The 17,189-nt window shown below is 43.8% G+C and overlaps 1 protein-coding gene across 1 annotated transcript in view; it reads left to right on the top strand.

Moving 5' to 3' along the window:
- The window catches only part of CEP70 (centrosomal protein 70), a 541,458-nt gene that overhangs the window by 112,199 nt on the left and 412,070 nt on the right, over positions 1-17,189 (top strand). Inside the window, exon 6 of the mRNA XM_086957416.1 lies at positions 14,946-15,126. Coding sequence (XP_086813542.1) covers positions 14,946-15,126 — 181 coding nt within the window. The remainder of the gene's footprint in view (positions 1-14,945; positions 15,127-17,189) is intronic.

The following is a 17,189-nucleotide window of genomic DNA, read 5'->3' as shown; positions in this document are numbered from 1 at the left end:
GGTCCACAAAAACCTTGAAAAGCCCACCAGGCCGCCCAATTGTGTCCGGCATTTCATCCATTTTGGAACCACTGTCAAAATTTGCTGATGCCTTTCTGAGACCCTTGGTGCAAGCGACAGACACGTACCTAAGGGATACTAAAGTTGTTCTGCAATTACTACAGAACCATCCTTTTGATCCAGACTCACAGATGCTGTTGAGCCTTGATGTAGAGAGTCTCTACACGAGCCTCCCACATGACGAGACACTACTGATCATTGAAGAGGTACTCCACTCTGACCGATGGAAATACCAAACCCCCTGTGGAGTGGTCATGGAGTGCATCTCGATAGCACTTACAAAAAACTTTTTTGAATACGAGGGCACTCTGTATTGGCAAATTCATGGAACTAGTATGGGGAGTACATTTGCGCCGAGCCTGGCGGGATTATATGTTCACCATCTGGAATCCTCCAGGATTTTCCACCCAGACAAACTCTTCAGGGAAAGAATCCGCACGTGGCGACGCTATATAGATGACATTCTGGTGATTTGGGAAGGGGATGGCCAATCGATCACTGAGTTCATGCATTGGCTGAACAACCAAAACCCTTTTCTGAAGTTCACCCACCAAATGTCCAACGGCTCAATGGTCTTCCTAGATTTGAATATCTATCACGAGGCAGGTCTGTTAAAAACAGACTCATTTCAAACCGACGGCGAGGAACTGTCTCCTCAGGTTCGACAGTTTCCATCCACGTCACCTGAGGGAGAATTTACCATACGGACAGTTCTTATGCCTACGTCGCAACTGTAGCGACATAGCCAAATACAAAACCCAGGCCAGAGATCTGTGTGAAAAACTGAAACAAAGGAAGTACCCAAACCAGGTCATTCAAAAAGCAATGAAGAGAGCGAGAAACAATAACCGTGAAGCCCTCCTGGAAGACAACCCTACCAGAGAAAACACATCCAGTAGAACAGTCTGTGTCACAACGTACAGTTCAGTTTCAAACCAAGTTTCTAAACTGGTTAACAAACACTGGCGTATTCTGACCAGCGGTTCACTTGATCTGGAGAAACCTCTGTTTGCCCACAGGCGGGGCAAGAACTTAAAAGACATGCTTGTACACACGAGACCGCCAACCACGAAAAAAACAACAAACAAGGTTACAGGGACTACATGGCCACCATCCCTGTGGAAACTGCAACAGCTGTCATCTAACTAAAGAGTCAGACCCTTACTTCCATGAACGGCACTAGATGGGAACAACGCACGTTCACTAATTGTAATAGTAAGAACGTTGTGTACCTATTCACATGCCCTTGCAACAAAGAATATGTAGGCATGACTACAAGGGCGGTCAAAATCAGGCTTAATGAACATAAAAGCAACATAAGATGTAAGAAATCAACCACGAAAATGGCAGCCCATTTCCTGGAACACCAACACTGTGTGAACGAAATACAGTGGACAGTGATTGAACAACTGCCAACGGATGTTGGCCTATTCGAAAAGGAACAAAGGTGGGTGTTCCGTCTAGGGACAGACACCACTGGTTTGAACGACTCCATCCCTTGGAGCCAATTGCGATGATCCACCTTGACCCAATGGGCACCCACTAACTATACATTCCACCTTTTCGTGCTGTTGGCCAAGTGACTAGACAGAAAAGCACCTGAAAAAATTGTCCTGCAAAGAATTCAACTTTAAATACTGTGAATAACTGATATATAACCAGAACTGACCATCACCTCTATACTGGCTGGTTTCAATGACTAAAATGAGCTGTTCGTTATGTATGGACCACATTTAGGTTATACCAAAATCCCCTGTCCTTTGGCATTAACTCTAACCATTGCGCTCTTGTCCTGAACCTCCTAGTGTTCCACTGTGCGTAACAGGCATGCGCGAACAACCAGAGTCTCAGAATCTGACACCAATACGCATGCGCATTACATATGTGTGCCGAATCTTCTAAACAGCATCACGATCGGCGTTACATATACGCGCAGTTGGGAACGCCTATTTCTAGCGTATGCGCCTTCCTACCGTGAAACACGCCCCTGACCAGCGCGCAATACCGGACCTGGTGGAGGGATTCTATCCTTCTTTGGGCATGTTTCCGCTTCCAATTAACACCTAATTGAAGCGGGTATGGCGGAATAAACGAAACCAATCAACACGACTCGACACATCGTCGGAGCCGCGTTGAGGGGATGGCAGTCTACTAGGTCGTGCAGTAACCGTTGCTATATTGAGCAGTGAGGAAGGAACCCCCAATACCACGCTTAGGCTCATGAGGTCAGACAACATTGATCCATAAGTAAGCCACACTTATAAAATCCTTTTCCTTCCTCCACAGTCAATGTTTGGAAAGATATTTTGGTGTATGTCTATGTCTATTGTGTGTCCTTTTTATTGTTTTATTCCACATGGTCCCTGAACCTTATTTTTGGTTCAACCTTTACCCTCCCATACATGGAATTAATTTTTTCCTGTTCCTGGACGTCCGACTGTGATGTTTATTATCCTTTTGATTTATCCCACAGGTTCTTCAAACGCCAATTGGGCGCAACAGAGCTTATCCATACTTTAATACCTATAGGTACATTTCACCTAGTGTTTTTTGTAAAATACACTTTTACATTTCAAACCCATGTGAGTAAGGTGGGGATAATCGTGCATATCCTCGTCCTGAAGAAGGAGTCGCTGTACTCCAAAACACGTCGACGCACTTTTAGAGTTTGATATACCCTAATATGTATAACTGACAACCTCGTCTTGCACCCCCTTTTAACAATACCAGGCGAGGACATAATAAATATTTTTTCCTACGAGCCAGGTATTTTTTAACCTTCACTTTTTTCACCTCACCACTCACCCTCCCTCTCATACAGACAAACACATAGTTCACTATCAGTGCTCCTACGTATCCGTGAGTCGCAGCACGCCGCATCCCGTAGAGGGATGCAAAGGCCCCGATGATGAAGCATGACACCAAGGGGCCTGTTGGTGTGTGAGGGGTATTTAAACAACACTGTGTGCTCCCCATCACTTTAGGGATCACTACCACTTTCTGAGTGGATTCTATTTTGTTTAAACACAATCTGGATTGCGTCATCACCAATTGGCGTTTGTTGTCTTCCAAGTCTGAACCTCCAACCCGATGTTCGAGAGTAAGGCTCAGTTTCTTTAGTTCTGCCACCTGCCGCAGCTGGTGCAGTTTCTTTTTCCTCACATACTCTTTGAGCCGGCCCCGCAGGGTAGATTTTCTTGCCACCCACAAAGTCTTGAGTCGAGGCCACTGAGCCATGGCTAGCCTGGAAGAAGGCCTGTAGCTCTTATTCCTCAAAGTCTGCACACTTCTGATCCGTCAAGTGCCGTGGACTGAATCTCCACATCCAAGGGAGGGAGTGTGGCCAGGGAGCCCCATTCCAGGAGGAGGGGCGCATGATCAGATATGCCCATGGCAAAATCTGAACGGATTGCAGCAGTAGGTCGAGAGCCAAAAGAGGTCCATTCTGGATCCTGTTTTGTGGGCCACGGCCATCTGTGTGTAGGTACTTCAAAAGGGGTTCCACGAATGGCAGGCATCGTAGGGGCCTATGGAGTCTTCCTATGAATTCAGACATGCAGAGCGTACCACCCTGCCTATACGTGGAATATCCAACATATTTTGGGTGGGGTCCAGTACTGCACTTAAGTCGCTGCCGATCTAGATTGTCCCAGGGGAAGGGCCACCACCAGGGTCTGGAGAGGCTGTAGGGTGGAGCATAGGAGTTGCTGGGGGATATAGCATGAAATAAAATTCTAGTGCCTGGCCTGCAGGATTCCTTCTGTCCCCACATATCTGTCCTAGGTGTCTATGTGAGAGGCAGTTACCATTAGTGGAAAATCCCTGTGTAGGAAAACCACAACAACTCTTGTGCCCCTAGAGAAGACTGCATAAAAAATGCAACAAGCCAAGGAAAGAACAGTTTGTTTCCAAGAGGTGCTTCTCCAGGTGGAGGACCACATCAGGTCTATATCTTTTGACATAGCGAAACAAGGCTGATCTCTTGTTATAGTCCAAGAGACCTTTCACCTTCCAGGAAATTACCTTAACCATCCAGAGGGGGGATTAAAAAATGGTGATTTGACCTGTGGCCTCATAAAGGTGGGGGTAGGTCGGTGTGTAGCATCATGGAGTCTTACTCAGACTTGGGGACACAGTTGGTGGAGAATCCCTGTGATGTGTGCCTGTAAGAAAAACTTTGCAAAGCAAAAACCCAACTCAACGCAATGTATATTATATTAGGGATCAAATTGTTTTGAATTGCCATATAAAAAAAACACAAGCGCACTTACTGCTCTGTACTAATCCTACTCTTGACCAAATGTTAAAAATAAAAAAGGGATAGAACTTTCAGTTAAGTCTGTTAAAATATTGGAAAATGCTGGTCAACCTGAGAAGACTGGAAATGTAAATGTTAATTTGGTCAACAAACAGGATGCGGTAGGGCCAGAAATGTTTTTTCTGTGGGGTAGCTTGTTTTAGATGTAGCACACGTCATCATATAGGTAACAATGTAAGGTTTCTAGCTATGGGCAAAAAGTGCAGTAAATGTGATAAGGTAGTTCACTTTATGAAGGAGTGTAAGAGTATGTGCAACGGTAAGGTAAGTTGTATTTCTGAGATTGAGCAACAAGAAAGAGAGCAGTATTGAAAGGTAAAAAGTCCGTAATATTGCTACTAATATGACTGTGGACGTGAAGATGGATGCTGGTGAAATGGCTAGTAAGAATTGACCATACTGAGATGTGAGAGTGGGAAGTGTTAAAGTGAATAATATGGTGGATTATTTTTCACCTGTGACCATGTTATCTGAGGGAACATTCAGAACTTTGTGAAAGAATATGCAACTCAATGTATTGGACATTGAGCTATGGCCTACTGGGACACATACATTAGAACACCATGATTTTTTAGGAAGAATTGCATTTTTGATTTAGGATGCTTGCTGTGAAAGGCTAAGATATCTTGAGATGGATTGACAAAGAAAGATTGGGTATGGTGTTAAGGCCTGGTACGAGTGTTCCCGTTTTGTTGGAGGACTTAGTAGAGGTCAAGGTTTGTGATGTGGAGACTATTATAAACAAATACCCACACGTTTGTGAAGACCAAATAGGCGAGGTGAAAGGGTTCGAGCGTGAGATTATTTTGAAACAGAGGGTGATACCTGTTTCACACAAGATATACGATGTACCTTTGTGTATCGGGAAAGAGTTGAGAAAACGTTTGGATCAATTGGTTGGGGATAGAATTATTGAGCCTGTAAATGTGGCTTAAAGGGCCAGTGCTGTGGTAATAGCCAAGAAAAACAAATTGAGTATTCGTCTATGTGCAGATTTATGTTAATTTAATATGAACATTGTAGTGGACTGTCATCCACTACCCAAAATTCATGTGTTATTGACTGCTTTAGGGGGAGTGAAGTATTTCACCAATGTAGACCTCAAGGCGGCTTATCATCAGGTGCCTTTGAAAAAGAATTTCTAGTTTTAACCACATTTATTACTCACTTTGGAGCATTTAAATACTGGCATTTACAGTTTAAACTTGCGTCCTCTACTAGTATATGCCAGAACCTGATGTATTGTTTGTTTAAGGGAGTTTCTGCAATACGAGCCTTCTAGGACGATGTTTAGATTTGTTTCTAAAAATATTGAACAACCCAATTGTATTCTAAACAAGGTTTTGTACATTCTTCGGGACCATGGCATGACTGGGTCATGTGATAAATGCAAATCCTTAACCAATTGTGTTGAATATTCGGGTCACTGTATAACGTCGGACAGTGGGAAACCCAAGGATGATTTAATCAAGGCTTTAAGGAATCTACTGTGCCCACAAAGTAAGGATGAACTCAAGTCATTCATAGGCCAGAGCGAATATTATGCCAGTTTGTGAGTGGCTATGCAGCTCATATAGAGCCTTTAAAAAAATTGTTGAATAAAAAAAAGAAAGTGTGGGAAAATTAGCAAAAACACATTTTTTATGCAATCAAAAGAATCCTGGCCAAGGTGCCAGCATTGAAGTCTTTTTTTCAGTGGTTCCAAAAATATAATATCAGCTGATGCGCGCAGGTCACCAGACTCAGATTACCATACTAACCTGGGCCCATAACCAACATATGATGAGATTTAATCATGTAACCTGTGCACTTACTCTAATCAGTGATTTATAAATTATATTAGGACCTATATCATTGACTTACCAATCCTCGTCATCGGTACCTAATGTCCTAAGGGATCAAAGAAGTTAGAATAATAGGTAGAATAAAATAACCACAACTCAGGAAAGGTTTAAAACTCTTTATCTAAAATCTTTAAAATGTCATAATCCAAGCATTGAACAATAGAAAATTCTCAATTAGGAAAATAATGATTAGAATGAAAATATGCAGAGTCTTTATAAAACAGTCTTTATGCATTTGACATTGGGGTGGGAAGAGAGAAGGAAACAATACAGTGACCTACCCACATTGAATATTTACCTAGAATGGTGTGAAGAACTAACCCTGGCCAGAGGTCAGTTTAAAGGACAGAACCCCAAAAGTGCAGGCACCATAAAGGCAAGCAGGTGCAGATGGGAATCAGGACAGGTAAAGCCAAATTGGATCAGAACAGGACCACCAAGGGCTAAGACCAGTACCCGCAGTTAAAGTTGCAACACTTGCGTTACTCCCTCTCTGCAACTAACAGCCAGAACCCGGAAAGAGTTATCGATTTCTCCGACAAAGTGCTTCACCAGCACTTCAGCTCTCAAACCCCGATCTGGGTTTCGAACCTTCTGACAGAGGGCTTCGCCAGCACCTCTGCTCCCGATCACCTATTGAGTGCGTTTTGGTTCAGTGACAGGTCAGCTATTCGGACAAGTCTGACAAATTAACTAACTAAGCCTACTCTAGTTATACTATTTTCCAGGTCAGTGTACCACCCCCAATGTTGCAAGTGTAAGGATCCCCAATTTTGATTGGACAAGAAGAGAGGAGAGGTTATCACACCATACCAAAATGAAACTTTTAAAATGAATATTAATGTTTGCATTCCCGCCCATCAATTTATTTTCCCACGCATGATTTATTCCACCCAACAATGAATGTTCCATAGACAGTTTTGGAGCGAGAGCAGGCCATACCATAAATTGGCATAAGTCAGTTATATATGATCCACAGGGGAGGGAGGAGTGGGGGAACTTGCCTGAGCGACTGGTCACCACCGCCGCAGGCTTCCAGTACCTGGGCATATATATTACCCTAGACAGGAAATTCTCATTTACCAAAAATATAGAACGGATTATGGGGACGCAGTGTTGGACTTGAATAGGTGGAAACAGTTGCCGCTCACCCTTCTGGGCCGGGCGGCAATGTACAAAATGATTACCTTACCTAAGTTCCTATACGCGCTTCAAAATGAATATTACCCACTCCCGACCACGACGATACCGAAGATACATGCGGATCTTCGTACCTTTCTATGGTTAGGAAAGCAACCGCGGATAGCCGTGCAGACGCTCCAACGACACCAATACAGTGGGGGATCTCTCTACCCAACCTAGAGGCCTACTATTGGGCGGAACACTTGACTCCGATAAACGATTGGATCCATGCTCCGGCGGACCACCCGACATATGCACTCGAAAGGTACAAAATGTCACCCAAAAACATACTATACTATCTATATGGTGGTAAGGCGAGGAAGTCGCTCCTACCGGCAACGGTAATCACACTGAGAGCTTGGCTCAATGCTACGAAACGTATGGGATGGGAAGGGAGACCCACCAGACAAACGCCGTTATGGCACTGCCAATGGCTAAAAGAACTCTGTAAGCTGCGGGGCTTCCAAAGGTGGGACGACATCGGCATATCGAGCATAGGGGACGTGATTTCCAGGGGAGAACTGAAGTCATTCCAGGCACATCAGACTGAGTTTGGGCTGCACCACTCACAAATGTTCAAATACACACAGCTGAGACATGCTTGGAGGGCACAAAATATCAAGCTCACGGAAATGCCGGAATACGCGCCACTGGAGGGCAGACTCCTCCAGGAACAGATAATGGGCCAGGCGGTCTCCCTCACGTACAAAACTCTGACTAATAACATGCTAGGTGACTTGACAAAACTTAGGGGCATATGGGAGGCAGATGTGGGGGTAATGGAAGATCTGGACTGGGAGATCGTCCTCATGCACCCCCGGGAAGTGGCGATCAAGGCTACGCCTCATTCAGTTAAATGTGCTCCACAGAACGTATTTCGATAGAATACGACTCCTTAAAATGGGGAAAATAAGTGACCCGGCTTGCCTTCGGTGCCGCCAACAACAAGGGGACTTCTACCACACCATATGGGCATGCGCAAACATACAAACCTACTGGTCACACATCTTCACTGAACTGGGGGAAGTCCTAGGGGTGGAACTATCGCTGGAGCCTAAGCTGGCCCTACTGGGCATGACTAACGAGGTGGACCTGCCACGCCCGCTGCTCATTTTCCTGGTGCTAGCACTGGTAGTAGCCAAAAGAGACATAGCAAAATACTGGGGGGCCACAGAGACACCAGACATTGAGGAATGGAGACGGGGGCTAGACCTTTATATGGCAGCAGAAAGGGTGACCTATAAGGCGAGAGGCTTCCCCAAAAAGTTCCGCAGAGTATGGGCCAAGTGGAGACAGTATCATGGACTGGAGGGGGGGCAGTGAGGGAGTACACCAGAGGAGAGGGGGGGTACGAGACCGCAAGTGTAATCTAGAACGGAACTGAAAGGACTATAAAGCCTTATGTGAGATCATTGGAGGGCCGGAATGCGATACGAGAAAACAAGAATCTGAAGAATAAGGTTTCGTGTTGGGGGGTGTTGGGGCGGGGGAAGATGAGCTGCACACTAGTATGCATGTGTATCCGGAGAAACTATCATGAATGCAGCCTTAAGTGTAAGATGTGCCTCATCACATGACTGTAGCACTGGTTTCAGTTAAAATGAACAGTTTGGGGGGGGGGGAGAGTTGGGGTTAAAATAAAAAAGCAGAAGTTTGACAAGACTTTGAATGCCTAAACTGGCTCTTGAAGGTATGCCTTCAGCGTGCAATCTACACTTGCCGCCCGACCTCCAGGGTGTGGGCTGAATGGCCGTGTGACACTATACTAATCATTACGACTCTTCATAATATGGTTTAGCTGAAGTGCTATTTGCAGGCTGGTATTTTTAGTGTTTCTGCAATAAAAATTTTGTTTTAAAAAAAAAAAAACAATGACTGTTCCAATATCGGTTACATTTTAGTTCATATTTTAGATCAGCTTGCTTCTCAGGAGTCAGGAGTTGAAGTTCCCAGGCGCATCTTGGTCAAGACTGTCCCTAGCACCCATTCCATGCCATGACACGATGGTTTTCAGACTCTGGTGCGCAGGCTCAAAGGTTTCAATATGGAGTGCAGTGGGTTTCAAAATATAGTATCGGGTAGATTTCAAGCTCAGAAGCGTGATTACATGAAAGAACAGAAAAGAAACAGTTTTAGAACACAGAAAAAATTAGTGCACTGTATACCACTTATCTCTACTCTATTCCCATTACTTTATATTTAACTATTGCGTTAGAGTTCTGCAGAACGAACAGCTTCGCAAAAGCAGCAGTGCAAGCTTCTTGCATGTGAGGACATGGAGCAGTCATCTTAGTTCTAGTGCGCAAAAGCAAAAGATTCCCTCCAAAAGCAAGATACCTTATGTCACGTGAGTGTGAGAGACGCATGCGCAGAAAGAAATCCTGCGTAGCAGCGGCCATATTAATGCAAGCAGATTATGGTTAGTAGAAACACATAAGCCAGCTTCTTCTAGATACCGAACATGACGTGAAATGCAATATTAATAAGACAAACATGTTGATTAGTATATTAAGGTTATGTAGAGAAGACTGATTACAAGCAAGTCTCATTACGGGCAAATATTTGCTCCATTAATGCTATTGCTGTAGGTCTAGGCACTGTTCTGTGCCAAAGGGTGGGCATTGAGGAACACACTATTGTTTTTGTTTTGAGAGTTCTATCAGAAGTGGAAAAAAGATACAGCACTATAGTGAGGGTGTAGCGTAGTTCCTATTTTCCCAATAGGCCCTGCGCATTGGAATAACATAAACAGTAGTATCGACGTAGAAGTGCGGATCTTCCAGGCCTCTACTGACTATGCTAAACTTAATTGGGTTTGTTACCAACTAGCTCAGAGGTCACTGGAAACTTTCTTGACTGAAATAGGAAGTGATCAGCTTCCCTGGCACAGACAAGAAGGGATTCAGTTTTCCAACAACCGTGCAACATGACAACTTTGCTCCTCAGATCAAGAGTCAATCTCTAGGGTCGTGTGAAACAATAGACAGTTATTTTACTCAGTCAGGTTGGTGCAGTTTACTTTCACAATATGTAGAGAATAGAGAGACGGGCGTTTGTCAATAAAGGGTTAACATTTATTGAACAGTCTTTCTTCTCGTACAAGAGAAATGAATTGCCACAATTGCAAGACTTGTTATTATAAAAAGTACGTACAGTAAGATAAGTATTGCAAAATAATACTGTAAAAGCATTGATATGGTTTCTTAGCCATACAATGGTTTTAAAGTAATAAAACATATATACATTCATATATACATTAGGCTAAAATACTCAACTGGTGCTTCTAACTACGCCTACCCCAGTGTACCTGACCTAAGCCTAATACTTGGGAGGGGAGTAAGTGAGTAGCTTTAAGTTAAGTTGGTTTTGCCAAGGTTTGCTTCAAGAATTCTCTCTCAAGGGTTTAGTCCACACCATACCTCTGGAATAGAATGATGGAGGTCTGGTATCTCCCTCAGGGCTTGATATCCCAGTCACCCGCAAACGGTAGACCAGAAACGCTGGAGCTGGATTTCTCGGCAGGAGAAAGGCAGCGTCTCTTCTTCAGCACGTCGAGGAGGAGAAGGAGGGGGGACAGCGTCCGCGGGCAGCTTGCATCTGCTTGGCTCTTGCAGAGGACGGCTGTTCAGCTCCTAGGTTCACCACACCATCGTTCGCTAGTTAGCAGCGATAGCAGTAGCGATAGCAGCTATGGTATCATCAGCATGACAGCTTCTTCAGCAGCAGCGAGATAGCTGGCAGCATCAGCTTCACCAACAGCAACGAGACAGCAGCTAGCATCAGCGATGGCATTAGCGTAAACAGCAGCGTTTGCTTAAGGCAACGTTGGTAATATTTATACCTGAAAGGTGCCTTGTTTGACGTAAGTTTGCTGGACATAAGACGTCAATAAGATGTCACTAGGAAGTGATCGTCTATCAGTGCTCATTAGAGTTCTATTACTAATCAAAACACAGCAAGCGGGGATTTCCAGGTTTGCTGAGTTTTTATCTTGTTGAAGAACTCAGAGTGTTAATCTAGGAATCTCAGATAGTGACTTCTGCTCTGTCATTGCACTAATTGGTTGCAAAGGAAGTGGCAGAGAAAGCTATTCTGGAATGTGGCTCTGTTCGTGTGAGGCCAGAGATGAGTTTCTGAATATCGCACTTGAACGGTTATGCCAATATAGGGAATAAATGGATTTATAGCCGAATAGGGGCATACGGTCACAGTATCGATCAGGATCCTAGATAAGCACGCAACAAGGGAAGCATTAGCATGTGCATGGGCCATAGAAAAATATGTTTGGGGTAATAAATTCATCTTGAGTACAGATCATAAGCGATTATTGTATCTACTTGGTGAGAAGGGTTGGTCTGGAGCTTCATCCAGACTTCTTCGAATTCTGTCAAAATTACAAGAATACAACTTTGAGATAAGTTGCATACCAAGAGGAACAATGTCCCTGCTGATTGTTTGTCGAGATTACCTCTTAAGGGAGAAGGGGATGACTCTGGCAATTTGGATTTTGAGTGTGTAGTGGCTGCTATTGATGTTGCTAAAGTTCGTCAGGGAACCATCAGTAAAGAGGAGTGGAACAAAGCATTTGTGAAAGATGTTAAGTTGGTGAAAGTGTTTGATTATGTCAGCAAGGGATGGCTACTGCTTAAGCACTTACAAGGGGATTTACATTGTTATGGACAAATGGCATCTCAGCTCTCTATAGAATTCAGGAATTTTACTCAGAGCGAGTACATTTGATCCTCTGGATAACCTGTAGTCCAAGATGATTGGTTTGGCACATTCTGGTTATTTGGGAACTACATCTACTGAGAGCATTTTAAGACATCCTTTTTGGTGGCCCTATATGGACAAGCAGGTGGAGGATTTTATGGATAAGTGTGAGGAATGCTTGCATTCTTACAAACAGTGAAGACAAAAGAATATCCTTTGGTACCCACTACTGTTTCAGAATGTCCATGGAGCAAGTTAGCATTAGACTTTTTTGGACCCAATTTCTCAGTTGCTGGATGGATCTAAATATATGGTGGTTCTGGTCGATTATTTTACCTAATGGGTTTATTATGAATTTGTATGCGAGATTAGCACTTAGGTGGCCATTGATTTTGTAAGTAAGCTCTTTGATTTAGAAGACAAACCTACAGAGTTGGTTAGGGATAATGGCATACAATTCATTTCTTAAAAATTGAATTCTTTCTTAAAAACAAAGGTGTTAAACATTATCCAGTGGCGCTTTATAGTCCCAGTGCCAGTGGAACTGTTGGGAGGGTTACTAGACTGCTCAAAGAGGGTATAGAAACAGCTATTACCTGTGGGTTGGATGTGGAGGAATCTTTAAGAAATAAGATATGGGAATATCACAACACATTTACTGGAGGGGTTGGGAATCTGCGCACAGGTTTATTTTCTACTTGGTTGAATGGAACGGCACTGTTAAGAGGTGTACAAGAGCAGGTGGCTTATGATGAACTCGGGTTAAGAGTGGAAGGGGCACAGAACAAAATGAAACAGTACCATGATCAGACTCATTGCCTAAGTAACATTAAAATTGGTGTTGATAGTTGGGTTATGTTAAAAAACATGAAATCTAGAAAATCAAAAGTGGATTTCCATTACAATGGTCCATTTAAAGTGAGTGTGGTTGCATGCACATCTATTCAGTTAGTGGTTGGGCATTGGTGGTCCACAAGGAATTTGATTACCCTTCAGGATTTCCCCAAAAATATTATAATGAGGAAGTTACGGGTGCCAGGGGCTACTTTATCTCCTATTGGAATACCACAGGCAGGTGATGTTTCTGAACTTGATAATGCTCTGTCTATTGCTCAACATAATCTGTCAAATCCACCAATCTCTCGGTCTTCGTCTGGTCTGTCTACAACTTCTGAGGTTAATCAGAAGGTGGTAACTCCTGTGCGCTGTCAGAATGAGAACACTTGTAACAATGTTATCACTAACAGAAGTGGGAGGGTATCCAAGAAACATACTTATTTACAGGAATTTGAAGTTTAAGGATAATAATACATTTTTTAGGGAACGGAAAGATGCATCTGATGTATCTCTTTGAATGTTTTGTTATTGTTGCATTTGTGCCTTATGTTGGGCTCATGTTTATATAGTTGCTCATTGCTATTGCATTTCTGCCTTATGTTAGGCGCATGTTTATATAGTTGCTCATTGCTGCACTGATGCTCAGTACATGTCTTCAATTTATTTTGTTTATTTTTTGGAGGGGGAATGTTGTACCCTTTATTGCATCTCCTTACTTTTTTTACCTTATGTGTTCAAAAAGATGGTACATGTGTGGGTGCGCCGGTTTTTGGTTGCGTCCAGGCATTCTGGCTGTGACATTCTGCTCGATGGCAGTTGATGGTTGGAGCCAGTCTGCACGGATGCAAGCTGATTGGCCCACTCTTTATCCTTACTAAGTGTCTAATAAACAACGTTTCACTTACCCAATATCTACATATGGACTCCTTACAAGCATCCCAGTGGTGTTTGGAGGATGCACCTAACTAGACAATAGCATTAGGTGATGGCTGATAACTCCACTGGGCTGAAGCAAGACTCCGTTGCCAAAGTCTCAAGCCAATGGCCTAAAGAGACTAGTCAAACAACCGCAATAGTTGAAAGGGGCGGACCCAAAGCCCAATCTATATATATATATTGTAAGCAATAGGTATCTTTGAAATATGTGTTGCCAAAACACATACCTAAAAGTCTTTGCTACCAAGTTATTTCTCTTTTTTTTTTAATCCGACCTGCGCTCATTGGTTGTTCTGGACACTAGGTGGTGGCGTTTCCCAATCACTTGGTAAACTTAAAGTGCCATTCAGCTACTGGGAATTTTCCACTTGGCTCGAGAAAAAAAAATCTAAATTATCATTATAGAACTAACAAGAGATATTATATGGAGCTTCTCCTTTAATTGCGGATTCTCAGGGTAAAATGTCATAAAGGAGATTGTGATGTAAAGTAGTGGGACGAGGGCATTCACCTCCCTGGATACCGACTCTTTTGATTGCTGCTACAGAGAGATCAGTAGACTTTTCCTTTCCTGCCTGTTAGTGCCAGCTTTTTCTCATTTCTGTTCATGATATTCCCTGATTATTTTTTTTTAATTGATGGTACGTTGGTTTTGACAGCGTCTCGCCATCTTTATTTTGTTGTTTGAAGTCCCGTTTGTCGGCCCTACAACGGGGCTTCGTTCATGGGAAGTTTCTACTTTGGTGCGGTAACATTAGATTTCACCTGCAGGCCTTTTGTGTAACCCGAATAACACATTATATACCAGATTGGTGGTGGGATAAGTGTGAAAGTAGTTAGGAGGGCTCTCCTGCTGTGTTTGAAAGAAAACGCAGGGAAATAGTATTATTGGGCTTAGAAAACAAAGATGAGGCGCACACATGTCCTAGCTATTAAAAGAGAAAATGGGTTATTGCGTGACGCCGAAGAAGATGGATATAATGATGTTAAATTCATGTTTGTATTGTCGTCACCCCTGTGAGGTTAATATTAACGTTTTGCCTTTTTTGGGACAGGGAAGATTTACGTCAGCAGCAGGGACGGGCCTCTCGACAGGAGCAGCGTGCAGTTGACTTGGAGCAAATTCTGAACAATGTCAAAACAAAAGTCCGCAGTTTGGAAGATGATTTTATCGCAAAAGCTTCTCAGCACCACAGCCAATTAAAGGAGCTTCAGAAAGACAAGCAAATTGCAGAGGTAGTTTGCATTACAATCTTTTATGAGCACAATGTAAACAAATATGACATTTCTTGAAGCTTTACATACAGGTACTGCAGTCATTTCCGCTTCGGTTTCTCTTGCAGTTTCTTTTAAGGTACAGTTAATTTCATACAACTTTTCTTGCAAATTGCTATGGCTTTCTGTAAAAAGCTGTAAAATGGAATATTAGGTTTAGCGTTGCCCAGGCAAGCAAGTAATAGATATTACACCAGCACAGGAAAACCTCGGGGAATATGTTAACTAAAGGGTTAGCTGAGGTCTTTACATCCGAAGAATGACGGTGCTTCTACTGGAATATACCGGATAAAGGGTAACTTTAGCCGGCCCTTGAGTTGCTTTGAAAATGAAGCTGGTAAGGAGCTTGAGAGCAGGTGGCTACGGCCCAATCCCAGTCTCCAACCCTTTGCCACACAGCCATTTCCTATAATATCAATTCAGAGTTGTCCTCTCTGCAAACTGGATTGGCAATTTCTGTATGGGAAATTTGTATTTTAGACAGTTTCCTTGCCATATATATATTTTAAATGGCAGACCATTAAAAGCTGGTTTCAAAATTTCTGATACCAGCCAGTTTGCTTTTTTAGTTTGAAATCCCGATTGATTTTCCCCTAATTATATGGAGTGTTGACCGAGAGCAGACGCTTGTCTTGCTGGTGCATATTTTTTGCATAATTAGATTAGACACCCATGCTTATCCAGATGGAGCTTTGTGTTTGTGACTTGTGTAGCTGTGGATACACATGCTGTGCATACTCCAGCCCTCTACTGTTGGGCTCAGACATGTGCAAGTTGTTTTTCTTCGAAAAAGTCTTTCGAGTCTTGATGTATTGTGACTCTACCTGGTACTGGCAATACAGTTTTCTATTCTCCACTGTCCAGTTCGACCGTATCTCCACAGAGTCCAAGACATCTCTTTGCGGTGATTGTTTTTGGACCTGTTCGGTTTGCCAGACCTGTTGGTAAAGCAATCGGTGCATCTAGTACACTTTCAGAATTGTTGCGCTAGCTCGTCCGGCTTGGCCACCAGGATCTACTCCATCTTCTTCTACCCCAAGCATGATCAATCTGTGATGGAAAGGACTCCATTCCAGTACTGTCCACAGTGATTAGCGAAATATCCCTGGACAGACCTCCACCAGGTGTGTAACCACTGTTTGTCCCCGGACCATAATGAGGACTCCTGCTCTGCCTGCCTTGCCTTTCATTTGTAAACAAAAACACTGCGTTATCAACAAGATCAACGCCTCGCTCGATGACCCATGGTGCAGCAGCAGGGGGACAACACCGCCAAACTCTTCATGGAGCTGGGATGTCGAGGAAGAACCTCTGCCGGTGTCCTCGGCCGAGCAGCCTCTGCTTTTCAGACCCTGCTTTTCAGCCCGAAAGCAAGCTCTCAGAATCCAAGACAGAAGATCCTAAACCCAGCAAGTTTCAGACAAAGAAGACATCAACTTTGAGCACGACACCCTTTCCCTCCACCACCTACCAGTCACTGAACTGAGGTCTGGCATCGAGCAAAGAGTTAGGCTTCCAGTACTCCACTGCCCGAGGGTCATGGTTGGCACCAAAACATTCTTCAGATCTGGCACTGAGCCAACCTCCTGCACCAAAGCAGACACCACAGTCTTGGCTCCTGGTGCCGACAACACCTTTGGCGCCGCCATCAAAAACACCCTACAGACCATTTTCGGCCCGACAGTCCTGTTGGCGCCCAAACTGACTCCAGTGCCAGCAAGTCAGAAATCTACCTTAACGCTGAAGTACCCGGTGTCCAGAGCCCTGTCCTGTCTTCATGCAACATCTTGAAGATGAGCTCGACGCCAGGCAGAAACGGATCCTGATCCACCCACTAACTTGCAGGATCTTCACCCAGCCTCCACCAAAGCCTCAACTCCTTCCAAACGGAAACTAACTTTTGAAGGAGCTATTGATCTGCAGCCTGAACCGCCAGTCAAGACAAACTGGCACCACGATCGGGGCACTAGCTCTTTGGTTCCTCAACCCCGTCTGCCTCCACCTGCCCCTCTACCTGCCCCTCT

This window comes from Lissotriton vulgaris, chromosome 2_1, assembly GCF_964263255.1.
Source record: "Lissotriton vulgaris chromosome 2_1, aLisVul1.2, whole genome shotgun sequence".
Classification (NCBI taxonomy): Eukaryota; Metazoa; Chordata; class Amphibia; order Caudata; family Salamandridae; genus Lissotriton; species Lissotriton vulgaris.
The sequence above is the reverse complement of the archived record's forward strand: the minus strand, read 5'-3'. Positions and strand labels throughout refer to the sequence as shown.